The 13,809-nt window shown below is 41.0% G+C and overlaps 2 protein-coding genes across 18 annotated transcripts in view; one reads left to right on the top strand and one right to left on the bottom strand.

Moving 5' to 3' along the window:
* The first annotated feature begins 659 nt into the window (after nt 1-659).
* Nucleotides 660-2,470, top strand: LOC108104848. Of its 2 annotated transcripts, none has more exons than XM_017211165.1 (2): nt 660-889; nt 1,364-2,470. In XM_017211165.1, the coding sequence occupies exons 1-2, from the start codon at nt 709-711 to the stop codon at nt 2,284-2,286; spliced, it is 1,104 nt and encodes a 367-aa protein (XP_017066654.1). In that variant the 5' UTR covers nt 660-708; the 3' UTR covers nt 2,287-2,470. The 2 variants fall into 2 exon arrangements, with proteins under 2 accessions (XP_017066654.1, XP_017066655.1); XM_017211166.2 differs by lacking the exon at nt 660-889 and adding an exon at nt 1,033-1,247.
* A 6,724-nt stretch (nt 2,471-9,194) lies between these two features.
* Nucleotides 9,195-13,809, bottom strand: part of LOC108104475 (trichohyalin) — a 34,858-nt gene continuing 30,243 nt past the window's right edge. For all 16 annotated transcript variants that reach the window (XM_017210555.2, XM_017210561.2, XM_017210558.2 and 13 more), the window contains 6 exons: nt 11,845-13,611; nt 11,284-11,535; nt 10,781-11,223; nt 10,584-10,718; nt 10,447-10,510; nt 9,195-10,380 (listed from right to left, as the gene is read on the bottom strand). In XM_017210555.2, coding sequence (XP_017066044.1) covers nt 10,345-10,380; nt 10,447-10,510; nt 10,584-10,718; nt 10,781-11,223; nt 11,284-11,535; nt 11,845-13,611 — 2,697 coding nt within the window. In that variant the 3' untranslated portion in view covers nt 9,195-10,344. The remainder of the gene's footprint in view (nt 10,381-10,446; nt 10,511-10,583; nt 10,719-10,780; nt 11,224-11,283; nt 11,536-11,844; nt 13,612-13,809) is intronic.

The raw sequence follows: 13,809 nt of genomic DNA, 5'->3' as shown, positions 1-13,809 counted from the left end.
CATATGTATGTATGTATGTATGTATGGATGTATGGTGTTATTCATGATTCTTCCATTTACTTTGTTAAACGCGTTAAAAATTTCTTAAATGAAAAGAAGGGTAATAGCCGATCAGCTTTATCGTTCGGTTGTTTGAAGCACTAGCTTGGTGCGAAAATTTATCAATAAATATTCAAACAAACTTTCGTGCAGCTAAACGAAAGCACGAAAAAACAAAAAAAGTACAACACTGCATTTACATACATACATATGTACAGATGTACACACGAATGCACGCAAACACTGATACATGTACATAAGTATGAATGTGTACATATTGTACATACCATGTGAGTATCCATGATTAGATAAAGAGGGGTTATAAAAGGTCGAGGAGACTAGAAAACGACAACTTGTCTTTAGTCAAAGCAAATTAAACAAAAAGAAACAATAAAAATGTGCAAAACAAAAAGAAATGATCCCCCCTACCAAACCGGACTACGCCCTTGGTTCATACGTTGTTCGTTGAGTTTGCGAAGCCGACTACGAATGAACGAAACAAAAACGATGAAGAACAAAACGCGATGAAACCAATACGAAAACCGTATGTATGTGTGTATGTTTGAGTGTGTGTATGCGAGGGAAGGGAGAGAATAACGCGCCTGTTGCAAAAATTTCAGTGCTGCACTCTCATTCGTGACGAAAGGATGTACGGCCGGTTGTAGTCGAATGAATCCGTGTACATCAACATCGCCGCCGCAGATGCCACGTGGCTGTGGATCCGTGGAAAACTCCACATTGGAAACGCACGGTCTGCAGCTACTAGAAATGAATGGAAAGGAGGACTATGAGGAGCTGCGAGAACTTTTGCAGTCGTGGGATGTTGCCGATCTGCTGCCTCACCTGCAAGGTATGTACACGTGTATGTACATATGTATGTTTGTATGTACATATACAAATGTATATGTATGTCTGTATGTACAATATGTAAACAAACCACAAACAGAAGCACTGATAAAGTGGATGAAAAGAGAATACGACTTTAACCCTGAGTGTGTCGCTGGCGGTTCGTTTTAAACGATTCTTCGTTTTGTTTCGTTGACTTATAAATTGTTTTGCCCAGTTAGAAATTTGAAACTGAGAATTTTTTAAACTGGCTTTTATTTTTTTTTATTTCAAAATTGACGGTTACGAATTTTGTTGTAATTAATTTTGAAGGGTATTTAAAATGCTGTACCACCAAAAACTAAAAAAGATAAATAATTCCGGTAAAATATTCCCAATAATTAAATATGGTAAAATTAATTTTTTACGAAAAAAAAAAAAACATCTCCATTCTTTCCTAGAAAATGTATTCCATACCATTTGGCAAACCTTTTTTCAGATGAAGCCATCAATGTAGACGAGCTGCAAATGATAAAACGTCATCATCTGTCCGAGTTATTGCGAAACTTTCGCTTTGGCACCCGCATTCGCTTCGAGCATCACTTGGAGCGATGGCGCCGCTGGTTGAACGTACCGCTTCAGGGTGTCCAGGGTCAGGGCCCGAGCCACTGCACCGGTTGCCGCTGTCCAGAGATGCAGGCCCAGTCCCATTGCCCGGGTCAGACGCCTCTGCTTATGGATCAAGCATTAGAGCAGGAAGGCACACCGAGTTCCGAAGATCTGCCCAAGCCCATACCAGCGGAAGTAGTCCTCAATGAGACTAGGGAAGATCGTGTTCCCTTTCAATTGCCCATGGCCCAACCGCCTGTGCAGATGGCTAACGAAATGATGGTTAAGCAGGAGATTCCGATGCAGGTACCGAAACCAATAAATGGTTCATCAGGGCCTGATTCTTCAGGTGGAACCTCTGTCGGCAAGGACGATCTAAATACATCTTCTGACCAGGAAGTAAGCATTTTGGGCATTCTGCGGGCCTCGGGCACGAAATCCCAAAATCTGCTAGAACGTATTGGACAAAATGAACCTCTGGAAGCAGTGCAACGCTTGCTGCTCATCCAATTGGTGTGCAGCTACTACGAGGAAAACCAATTGCATCTGACTTTGCAGAGGAGTCATCTCTTAGAACGCGAGATCCTGCAACTCTATCCGCAGGAGCAGCTGAGTTACTATCGTACCGAGAGGAGGGGCAAGATTTATGTGAGATTCACCAATATGAAGAGAAGCAAGAGGCTAAGTTCATCGCGGCAGGAGCTAAAGCGACGTCGTTCCGAGCTCGCAAGAACTCTGCCACCGGCTCAAGAAGCTAGTGCTAATGTGACCTTCGCCGCGACCCCAATCTCAAGCCCGGACCGCTCCGATTAACCTAGTTTATAAGCAGTAAAGCAGCTAAACCCAAAATCCTAGCGTGATGCTAATTTTAAGTATAACTATCTATCGCGGTGTGAAATATTTTTATGTTTTCCTTTAACTGAGAATGTATAGAGTATTTAGCGGGTCGACGCGATCCGCCGACTGACGAGACTAAATCGAAACTGATTTTTGGTTACATGGGCTGTTTTTTTTTCTTGAAAGGGGTTCTGTTCTCGCTGAAAAAAGTGATTACATCAGCGGCGAAAATAGCCGGACGACGCGGTGTGTTAACAATCGGCAAACACGGCAAGCTCGGCCAGCGACTTGCTGACTACTTTGCTGACTAACTGCAAAGTGCGACCAGAAAGTATATGCACAGTGGAAAAGCGGCAATATTTACATATATTGGACAAAAAAATTGAAACAGGTTTAATATCGAATGGATGTGTTGAAAAACGATTTATGTCTAATAGTTTTTCTACTTTTTCGAAATATTCCAATGCCTTCCAAAGACTCTTTTCTCTGTGTAAAAGAAACGCGAATGGCAAAGGGGCGTTTCGCTCGAAACTAATTAATTAAGTTGCTCGTTTAGCGCTGCGTTTTCAGTGTTTTGTGTCAGCCTTTCTGGTCTTTTCGATTCTCCAGTTTCGCCGCACATGTTCGGTGCTAATTGCCTTTATCAGTGTCGCGCCGGAGAGCAAACAAAACTATCTGCAGGCCCCGAAAAGATAGCGTGTAATTGCCTTTTGGGGGCTCCATTTGAAATTTTCAGCCACCACCTACAGTGGGCGGTGTTTTCCTTTCTTTTTTTCTTTTGCATTTTCAGCATACATAGTTCGATTCTGCAGCCAGGCCATTCCAATAGATCTCCGAGAAACCCCTTCTTTTATTGTTTCTATTTCATTTTTGTTGTATTTTCAATTGTTCTGTGCATGTATCTGATAGATACGCTGTAGTAAATAGGTCGCCAGCCACATGGCCACAAAAGTAGTCGGCGACAAGGCGGCAAACTATTTCAATTGTAGCCAAAGCGTATCTGTGAGCTTTGCTAGCTGTAAAAGCTTCATTATATGTACTTCGTATCTGCAAGATACTTTTTACATTTTTCCCTGCTTTAATTACACAAATTCTGGTTTATTACACACGATCGGGGTTCTTGAAGTATATAGAATCACTATATGTATATATAGTGACTGTTTGATGAGTAATGGTTTGACTTGTTTCCTTTTATCTTATCTAGGTTTTGTGCTTTTCAGCCGCCTCTTCTGCTCGCACCAATCTTTTTTTTTGTTTGCTTTTTTCGATTTTTCTATGGCATCCAAATAGCTGGACAGGCAACTCACACAGATACACTTTTTCGAGTGGGGAAAGTAGGTCAATTACACGTGTCGTATGTGTATGTACATCTGTATTTTGTATCTGCTGCTACATACATACATACACATGTACGTTTGTACATAGGGGCTTTTATGCTTGGCCAGCATAATCAAACAAGCGCTTTGTTGTCGCTTCTTCGTGGCCCGATCAAAAGTCTACTACTTGCCCAGTTCTCCATTCTCCATTCTTTGTTTTCTCTTTTTTGCCCCCCTCTCCCCTTTGGCTTCTTTTCTAGGCCAAAATGCTGCAATGGGCGTTCTTCTTGTTTATCTTTTGTGGAGTTTTATGGACCGAACTCGGACCGCAGATAAACCAGCTAGATGATAAATTGGGGCCAACATCTATGTGGTTCTGTTTTATGTAAAGATTGAGAAATTTTTAGTCTGACACATTGAAATTTATAGAACATCTTTAGGTTCTATAACTAATATCTTTAAAACTATTAACAAATGTAGAGAATTGTAAGATAATATTTTAAAATTCTTTATAAGCTAACCTAAAACGTGATATTTTCATTAAATGGTTCACAAAAACATTAAAATAATTAAAAACCTAGGGCCCTGAGCAAGGTTTCTGAAGGTTTTTCTCAGTAAAAAAAAATGTCTTCTCCAAAAAATCTCTCTTGGAGCTTATTTTTCCCGTGTGGAAAGGAAAGGACGTTGAAAGGACAAGAAAACCATTGGAATGTGCGGGGGTGGATACAAAATTATATACATACATACAGCAAATGGCGCAATTTAGTCGGGGGGTTGGGTTGGGCTCTAGTGGGGTGAGATAAAAAAGCGCCCAACTACTATATGCCAGTAAAATTGGGTCAATCGATAAAAGAGGCAGCGACGGAGGCGTCGACAGCGGCACATGCGCCAAAAAGGGGAGCCGAGGGAATGGGTGGGTGTGGCGCCCAAGGAGCTTTTCCATCGTTTTTCCTTTTTTCCGAGAGCCTGTTGTTGGTAATCCAATTGTAGGTGGGCCAAAAGCGTTCTAAATATATGGCGCCATGTAATGTACATACACATTACACATAAAGGAGGGAGTCATGTGTCATGTATATAGAGGCGTATACATAGAAATGGTATACCCTTCCTGCGTTACATGTCTCCAGCAATATGGATTACATCACACGAGGTTCTGCAGCCCGGTTCTCTGTGTGTATGTGTGCGACTTTTAATATTTTATAGGGCAGCTGTCACTGCTCCACTTGCCAACCGCCCATCTCCCGAAAAACCACCCGAAATACCCCCATCGCGCCCACTAACTGCGGGCGGCTCGTAAAGCGGAGTTTGGGGCATATTGTCGTTCCAAGCTGATAAAATAAATAAAGGAGTCGTAATGAATGTTACTCTTCCAGGGCTGATTAAATTTTTGCCAGCAATTCTAAATATTTTATCCCACAAGAATGTTAAACATTGCGGCCCAGGCAAAAGTTGAACTGGAACTTTATTCTCAGCGGCCCAAAAATTGATTTTCTAAGTGCTTTAGGCCATTTTGTTTTTTGAAGTGGCTAAAAGGAGGAAAATGTTGTACTTCTTTGTAGTTTTCTTTGTTGAATGCAAATTTGTATAACTTTTTGTGGATTTTTTATTTTTATATATTGCTTTATTGCTAAGTTAATTAAAAAGAGGGTTTAAAAGTTATAAAAAAGTTAGTCCAAATATTTGTAAATATGAATCTTAAAATTCTGGCTTAAATTTAATAATGAATATATATTCTTATAATTTATTTTCATTAAAAATTTCTTAACGTCAAATGTTAAGCATTACTAAAATAAAAAAACTTCAATGATCTGAGTTGGATTTGAACCTGCGACTTTTTATTTGCAAGCAATCACATTAGCCATCTACGCTATTACCAATTTCGCCAGCGCGCAACACAGATGTAAAATTGAATCCTCATTTAGGTCTGGCAACACTAACACGTTATTGTGTTGGAAGTGCAGATAGCTAAGACTCAAACCATTTTATACGCTTTGTTTTGTTGTAAGTATATGTGTATGTAAATTACACGACATGTATATACTGGCAAGAGAAAATAGATCTGGGTACACTGGATTGATCCGGAGTGGCAGCGCTATAAAACAAGGCGCGAGATTCAAAAATAGAGTTTAGTAATATTTAAGGGAAAAGTAATATGAGGTCATTTTTAAGCCTTTCTTTTTCTGCACAACGAAACGCGTTTTTGATTAAACAAAACACAGGTCAAGATATTATTTGAAATATATTTTATTGGTAGGCAGTTTTGAAGAACATTTGTAATGACATTTATATATAATGAACATGTTTCAAATAATCATTTTCATCTCGCTTTCATTTCGCTCGACTTTCTCCCATTTGTAATATTCTTCTATGTATGTATGTATATAATAAATTTATTTACTTTATTATTATTATATTTCTCCCACCTCATCTCTAATCGTTTTTACTTTGTTTAGTTGCTGCGGTTGCGTTTTTTGTTGTTGTTTTTTTTTTGGTTTTTGTTATTTACTTTTTATGTTGCTCTTTGTTGTTGTGGTTGATTCTTAATTTGGTTTTTGTTTTTATTTGTTTTTTGTTTTTTTTTTGTCATATACCTTGTAAACTTATGTAGTTTCATATATGTATAATTTATATATATATATGTGTGTATATATAATGGCTTACTATAAGTTACTTAAAAAACATTATATAATAAATATTTACTCGTACTTTATGTATGCCTCCCCTTGTTTCCTTTCTTTTTTTTTTGCCTACTCCTGTCTAAAGTCTAGTCCTCAGATCGGCAAATATTCGTTTGGATCACAAAGTTAAAATATAAATTAGATAAAAATTAAATAAAAAATCCATAGTACAGTGTGATCATTCAACTATCGGTGATTTTAATCTATTGACAGATCACACTGTGGAAAAATGTGACTTTGTTTTGTATTTTTCCAAGCAAAACTTGTCGTTCTGAGTACTGGACTTCACCTCATATATTTGTATAATATATGTATGTATATATATATATATCCTTTTATTTTATTTTATTTATCAATAATTATTACCAATATCGTAGATCACCAAACTTGTTTAAAAAAATGTTTACACGAAATTGTTGTTCTTCTTTTGTTTTTTTTTTCTGTTTTCTGTTTTCTCATTTCTCTGCGGATATTTCGGTATCGGATTCAGTTTTTGGGAAATTGGTTTTTAATGGGATTTTAGGTTTAGACTCCTGCTCTGCCTTCTCCTCTCTATCCAAGTTTTTGCTCTGACTACGATCTTCGGCTTTGATCTTTGATGGATGATGCTGTAGTATCTATATAATTTGCGCTCTCTTTCCATATCTGCTTTGTATATGTTTTTGTATCCGTATATTACTATATTCATCTATCGTATGCTTTGCTCTAGTCATAAATATTTATATATATATATATATTTGTATATATATAGGTCTATGTACAGAGAAGTACACACTGGGGGTTAAATCTTCGCTTGCATTATCGATAGGTAAATGCTCGACTCATGATCGAGACCTTCCCATATAAATTCATTTAATCTGCCATCATCTATCGCCTGATATATTTTTCGGGGTTTGTTTTCGAGAGAGTTTGTGTATAGTGTCAGTGTGTGTGTGTGTGCCTATAATTGAGTTTACAATTTGCTAAATTACATTATTCGAGATTTGGGTTTTCATTTTGCTTGTTAGTTTTATCATTTATCATTTTGTTATTTTCGCTAGATTTGTATAGAAAAAGTTGTCGAAGCTTTCCTTGCTATCCGTTAGTTTCGTATTTGTATTTGTAAGTAGGGTACACGACGGCGGGGATAATATGATTAAAGTGTTTTACGGCAAATACTATAAGTAGATAGACCGTTAGTTCATGTTCTTATTCTCAGTTTGTTTGTTACTGCTGCTGCTGCTGCTTCTGTCGTAATTGAGACTATCTAGGCTAACAATACGATACGTGGTAAGTTAAGTTAAGTAGTTAAAGGCAAACGTTTCATCTTCTATAACTGGAAATCGAGATCGAGATCGAAGGTGAAATTGAAAGTGAAAGTGACTGAGTTATCAAGTGATTGAGAAATCAACTTGCAGCGCTAGGAAATCGCTTTCATAATGTTGGCTCATACTCATATATATCTGATATTTGTGTTTGTTCTCGGTTAACATGAGGTTTAGCGCTATCTTGTTTCAGATATGTTGGCTTCCATTTAACGTTAATGGGTCCTTGTTGTGTGTATGTGTGTGTGGGCGTGTTCAAAAGGTTGTCGTAGTGTTTGTTTTTGTGGGTGATTGTATTGTCAACGTGGTGTGTAATTTGTTTGGTTTTTTTTTTTCATACCTTCGGTAGCCAAAGTGATGTGTCCTACGGTGAAGTTTGTTCGGTTTGATTTGTCGATAGTTAATTGTTCTCGTGTTCGAAATGGTCTGCATATATGTTGATTGATGATTACATTTATGTATATATATATATATCGTATATAGTAAACTTTCATATATTATACAGCTTCTGTTATGCTTACATAACTAGACACTTATGTACACTTCTGTCGAACATGAAGATGCTACTACATTTTGTTTACTTGACTCGCGAACTCGTATTGTTGTTATTGTTATCTACCCTTCAGCTGCACCGTAAAACCCGATATTCCTGGTATAGGAACTTGTTGGGGGAACTTCTTTGGCGAGAGAGGGGGTGGATGGAAAAGAGGGGGACCCTAACTTATGTACACAAATCGAACGATCGCAAAACTGAAATCAAAGCAAAAAGTGCAGCTCTATCGTAATTTACTTGGTCGTTAATCGATTACCTAAGTGGTGGAGGGTATTCTAACAATCGTATAATCGATCCCTTCTCGTTCTATTTATTATATGTTATGTGGAAAGATCTGAGGATAATTTAAAGCGCTAAAGAGTTTCCCTCTAGGGTCTACTATCCATTCATTCTTGGGGGCTATGATATAGGCTTGTTATGATATGATTGTGTTGTGTTTTTTAGCTTCATGATGCTTGCTGAATGTCTTGTCGTGGTTGAAATTTGTATATATTGCTAACCGAAAATCAAATGATAATCTAATCATAAGCCCTAGGATTAAATAAACCTTCAATTTCCATTCTATCAATAAACTTGCTTACACTGGCAGTGATAACTCCATACTTCGTTCTACGTTATCTAACGTAATATTTCTTCATTTTCACAATTTATATTTTTTCATCTAAGTATAAATTATAGGGAACGAAAATGCTCTAAATTTTCCTGCTAGTCAATATGGTACTCTATAATTTGTACACATTGTTTTGCAACTATTTCACTTCAAAGCTATGTAAATATGCATTATAGGGATATAGGTCATTTATGTCTGATAACAATAACACTTTCCGTACAGTTTATCTAAATCAAAAAGCAACGTTACAAGTGACCCTGGACTAGAGTGGAACTATTCGATCTACTATAAGTACTCGTTCTAATGCGCATTCACAGCTGACTTGGGTAAAGCTTGCGTAATGGACTCGATCTATTTAGTCTGGGATTAAGGAACGTGGGGATATCGTGTAGATTTAACTAATTAAAATAGAGATTGCACTTGTTTTGTAGTTGATGTTCGAGTTTATTACGTTTTCTTTTAATCGTTAATATCCATATTAGCTGATACGAATGTTAGGTAGTGTGTTCTTCGTTCACTTGGGGTCTATATTGATAGTTCTTTGGTACACGGCTAAAGGCTAGGCAATATAAGTTTCTTTAATCGCATTAATTTTACATATGGTACTCGTATCTATATCATATTCGTATTATCTGTGGTTTATCATTTATTGCTCTACATATTGTATCCGTATCTGTATCTATACTTCTTTTTTTCCATTATGAATCTGATGCCAAATGCTTTATGTACAGTGTGTTTGTGTGGGCGTATGATGGGCCGATGTTCATGTTTAACTAACTATAACAGAGGCTAGCATTATGTATATATATATATATATATATCATCGATAATTGTAAGTACATGCTGCACTTTGGGTCCAAAGCAGCACTCAATTAGTTGCTTATTCAATTTTAATGCAATTACTTCTTTCACTTTCTTCTCGTTACTTTTCTTTTGTTTTCAATTTCATCACATTCGCGCAGTGGGAAAACTAATGACTGATGGGTGGTTCTTATGGAAAATATTATTGGGTTGATTCATGGGTGGGTGGATGTAGTGCCCGAGGACGTAGTCTACATTCTGCAGCTCCGACCGACAGAGAGAAAGTGAAGGACAGAATGGCGCTCAAAGGAGAGAAAATTTGGGCTTAGAAGGTGTTCTTGGCTAACGATAAACTTTAAGTTGAGTTCGAAAAAGGATTGAGTTAGTGAGTTAGAGAAAGAGTTTAAGAGAGTTTTCGACAAAGTACGCTATACGAGCTGACTTTTAAATGCATCCACAATTTGAGTATAGCGGCAACCTAATTACACAATACACATAAATATCAAATAATCTGCATTTCGCATTGCATTTACATGGTGTCATTTACAAATGTGTGTGTGTGTGTTTGTGTATATAGTGTAAGTGTATATGTGAGTCGTAGAAATACTGCATTGTTGGTATTGGTATCGGCATCGGTAGTATACAAAATAGTAGACAGTGCTTTTTGGTAATTTCTTGCTGCTTTGGTTAAATAGTATGGGTGTTATCCTTTTTGCCTCATCTGCATCTGTGGATGTGTGTATTTTTTTCGGTTTTTTCCTGGGGGCACTGTTTAGAAAAAGCTCTTCAAGAAGCCAGCTGGCCCAGCCTAAACAGGGGAAAGAAAAATATTTACAAAAATGTATAAAATATCTTAAATTTAGACAGAACTTACATCCTGCTGTTGCTGTTGCTGCGTTTGTGCTTGTTTGACTTTGGCTTGAGCGATCTTTAAGGCTCTAAAAGAAGGTAAAAAACGGATTATAATTAGTTAGGTGCGATTACATATATATTTAGATCTAAGGCACTTACTGTTGCAAATCCATGATGGTCTTCTCCTTGGCATTCTGCTCCTCCTGCGACATTTGTACCAATTGCAGCAAACGCTCCGTTTCGGTTGCCGCCTTCTTGTGCTCCTCCTTTGTGTTCTGCAGCTCCTTGACGCAACTAAAGTGGAAGAAAGTTAGTTTAGTAAATATTCCTATTTAAGAATTGCTAGAAGGACTTACGCTTCTAGCTGTCGCTGCGTGTCCATGAGCTTCTTGTTTAGCTCGCCTGCGGCCGCCGCACCGCCTCCTTGCGTTTGCAGGGACTTCTCCAGCTGGTCCATTTGCTCCTTGCGCTTGCGCAACTGAACATCGAATTCGGCCATCTTCTTCTCCTTGTCCTCGATGTCTTTGCGCTTGGCGTCGATCTGCTTGCGTTGCTCGTCGATGATCTTGCGCTCGCCCTCGGTCGCCTTGGCCTGGTTGTCGATCTGCTTGCGCACCTCCTCCAGCTGCTTTTGCTGCTGCTCCAATTGCTGGCGCTGTACATCGGTGGCGCCTGCTCCCGCACTGGCAGCTTGCTGCAGTTGTTGCATTTGCTGCTGCAACTGTTGCACCTGCTGTTGCAGTTGTTGCACTTGTTGCTGCGAGGTTTGAAGCTGTTTGGCCTGCTCCTGATTGGACATCTTGAATAGATATTTCGGGTCAAGGGGTGGTATCATTATTTAATGGTAAAGATCACTCACTTTGCTCTTCTCCAGCTCTGTGACCAGGAGTTCCAGTTGCTGCTGGAATCGATCGCGTTCGGTGCAGGCAGCTTGAAGCTCGCCCTTGATCTTTTCCACTTCCTTGGCGTCCGCGCCGCCGGCAGTTGCTGCAGACTGTTGCTGTTGCGCTGCCTGTTGCGCCGCTTGCTGCGCCGCTTGCTGCTGCTGTTGCATCTGCTGCTGCATCTTCTGCATCTGGGCGTGCTGATCCTTGATGTGTTGGTCCATAAGCTAAGCAGTTAAAATGAGGTAATCTATTAGTTAATACTTGATACTTGAGTTTTAGTTAATAATATAACATTTTTAAACAGTTTGTTAAACATCCATTCGAAAGTTTTGTAATTGTTAATTTGAAACGCAGAACCCATAATAATCTAACTATCAAATAATAATGTTAAGTACTTACATATTGACATAAAAAATGTGTGGAAATAAGTGATTTAATGTGTTAGAAAGTATCAGAATGTTAAGTTGTGTTAAAGATAAACGTCTTTTTGTGCTCAGTGTAACCTGGTGTATTCCATCCTTGTCGATCCTCACCTGAATGCGCTTGTGCATCTCCTGGGCAGCCTTGTCGGCCATATCGGCACGACCCTTCTCCTGCTCAATGACCTTGCGCCAGTGTTCGATCTCCTCGCGACTTGCTCCGGCCGCCGCTGCAGCCTGAGCTTGTTGGGGACCAGCGGCTTGCAGGGCACGCTCCGATTCTTGGAGCTTTTGTTGCAGAGTCTGGATCTCTTTCTGCATGGCCTGGATCTCGGCGGGAGACGCTCCAGCGGGTGGAGCAGCTGCAGGTGGCACTTGGTGGCCATTCCGAAGCTTACGGTTCTCCTCGCGCGTCTTTTGCAGTTCAGCCTCGGCGTTTTGAAGTTCCTTTTGGAAGTTCATGAGGATCTCCTGGCTCTTCTCCAACTGTAGGACCAATTGTTCCCGCTCCATGGCCAGCTGTTTGACATCGGACTCCAGCTTCTGAACGTGCTTCTCCAGCTGCGGATGGGGGGCAGCGCCTGCTCCACCGCTTCGGTTCGCTTGACGCAGGGATTCACGTTCGGCTTCAGCCTTTTCGAGGCGATCATGGAGTCGGCCAAGTTCAGCGCCCATGCGCTCGAACTCGATGCGCGTGGACTCAGTGTTCTCCTGCTGCTTTGCCAGATGCATTTGCGCCTTCTCCAGTTCCTTGGCCAAGCGACCGGCCTCCAGCTCGGTGGCGTCACGCGACTGCAGCGCCTTTTCGAGGCGATCCCGCAGGCGGTCGATCTCCTGCCGTTCGCCAGCGGACAGAGCGGATGAGGAGGACGTCGACGCTCGGACCGGATCGCCGGGGCTCACCGAGGACTGTTGGAGGCGCAAACGATCGACCTCCTTTAACAGCTTCTCGTGCTTGTCCCGAGCCTTCTCTCTTTCGATATGAGCCCGCTCCAGCTCGGATCGCTGCTTGTCTTGGTTGGCCAGCATCTTGGCCACCTCGCCCTTGGAAAGCTCCAGTTGCAGACTGGTCTCGTGCAGCTTCGACTCCATGTTCTGCACCTCGTTCTCGATTTTCTCGTACTTGTCCTTGTACTTCTCGAAGGACTCCGACTCGTACTGCGACTTTCCTCGAATAGTCTCCAGCTCCATGAGAGTCTTGTCCAGCTTCTCGCGCAGCCGCTCGTTCTCCTCCTTGAGGCGTCGCGTCTCCCGTCCGAAGGTGTCTGTATCTTGGAGCTTGCGCAGCTCCACCTGGCTCTTCTCATAGCGATCGCGCATCTTCTCGAGTTCCACGGCATAGTGAGCAGCCTCCTCCTTGGCCGCCTCCACACTGGCACCCGCCTTGGTTTGGGCAGCATGTGCCCGCTCCAGTTCGTAAGTGACTCGCTCCAGTTCGGACTGGAAGTGGTCCTTCTCGCCCTGAGCACGGCGGATGTCCGTTTGCAGCTTGTCAAAGCGATCGCGACTGTGCTCCAGCTCGCTGCGCGCATTATCCTCGCACTCCTTGGCGCGGCTCAGCTGGAGCGCCGCCCGATCGCAGGCCTCCTGCAGCCTTGTGCTCTCGTCCTGCAACTTACGCAGATCTTCGCGAGCCTTGCCAGCAGCCAAACCAGATCGTTCCGCTTCCACTTCCAAGCGAGCTCTATCTGCTTCTGCCGTATCGCAGCGTGACTGAAGGCGATAGATCTCGTTCTGGGCCCGATCGTACTTCTCAAGCATCTTCTCGAACTCCTTGTTGGAGGTGTCCTTCTCGTCGATCAGTTTCTGGCTGGCATACAGTGCCTTATCCAGTTTCTCCTTGAGGATCTCCACTTCGGTGACCGCATCGTCACGCTCCATCTGAAAGGATGAAAATGAGTGGCATAATGGGGTTAGGTCTAGGAACTCAAGTTGCCCATGGCATGTAGCTACAGATTTACACAAACAGCCAATTGTTCTGGTTTTTCAGTTCAGTTCTCATGCGGTTTTTCAAACAATATGCAGTACAGACAATGTATTTTAGTATAGAGTTTAGTAGTAGTAGTAGTAGTAGTAGGT

The sequence above is a fragment of the Drosophila eugracilis genome, unplaced genomic scaffold (genome assembly GCF_018153835.1).
Source record: "Drosophila eugracilis isolate 14026-0451.02 unplaced genomic scaffold, ASM1815383v1 contig_1765, whole genome shotgun sequence".
Lineage (NCBI taxonomy): Eukaryota > Metazoa > Arthropoda > Insecta > Diptera > Drosophilidae > Drosophila > Drosophila eugracilis.
The sequence above is the reverse complement of the archived record's forward strand: the minus strand, read 5'-3'. Positions and strand labels throughout refer to the sequence as shown.

Excerpts from the sequence above, each read along its gene's own strand:
- LOC108104848 (XM_017211165.1), top strand. The coding sequence starts at position 709 with ATGAATCCGTGTACATCAACATCGCCGCCGCAGATGCCACGTGGCTGT. Across the intron at positions 890-1,363 it reads TCTGCTGCCTCACCTGCAAG|ATGAAGCCATCAATGTAGAC; the intron begins GTATGTACACGT and ends ACCTTTTTTCAG.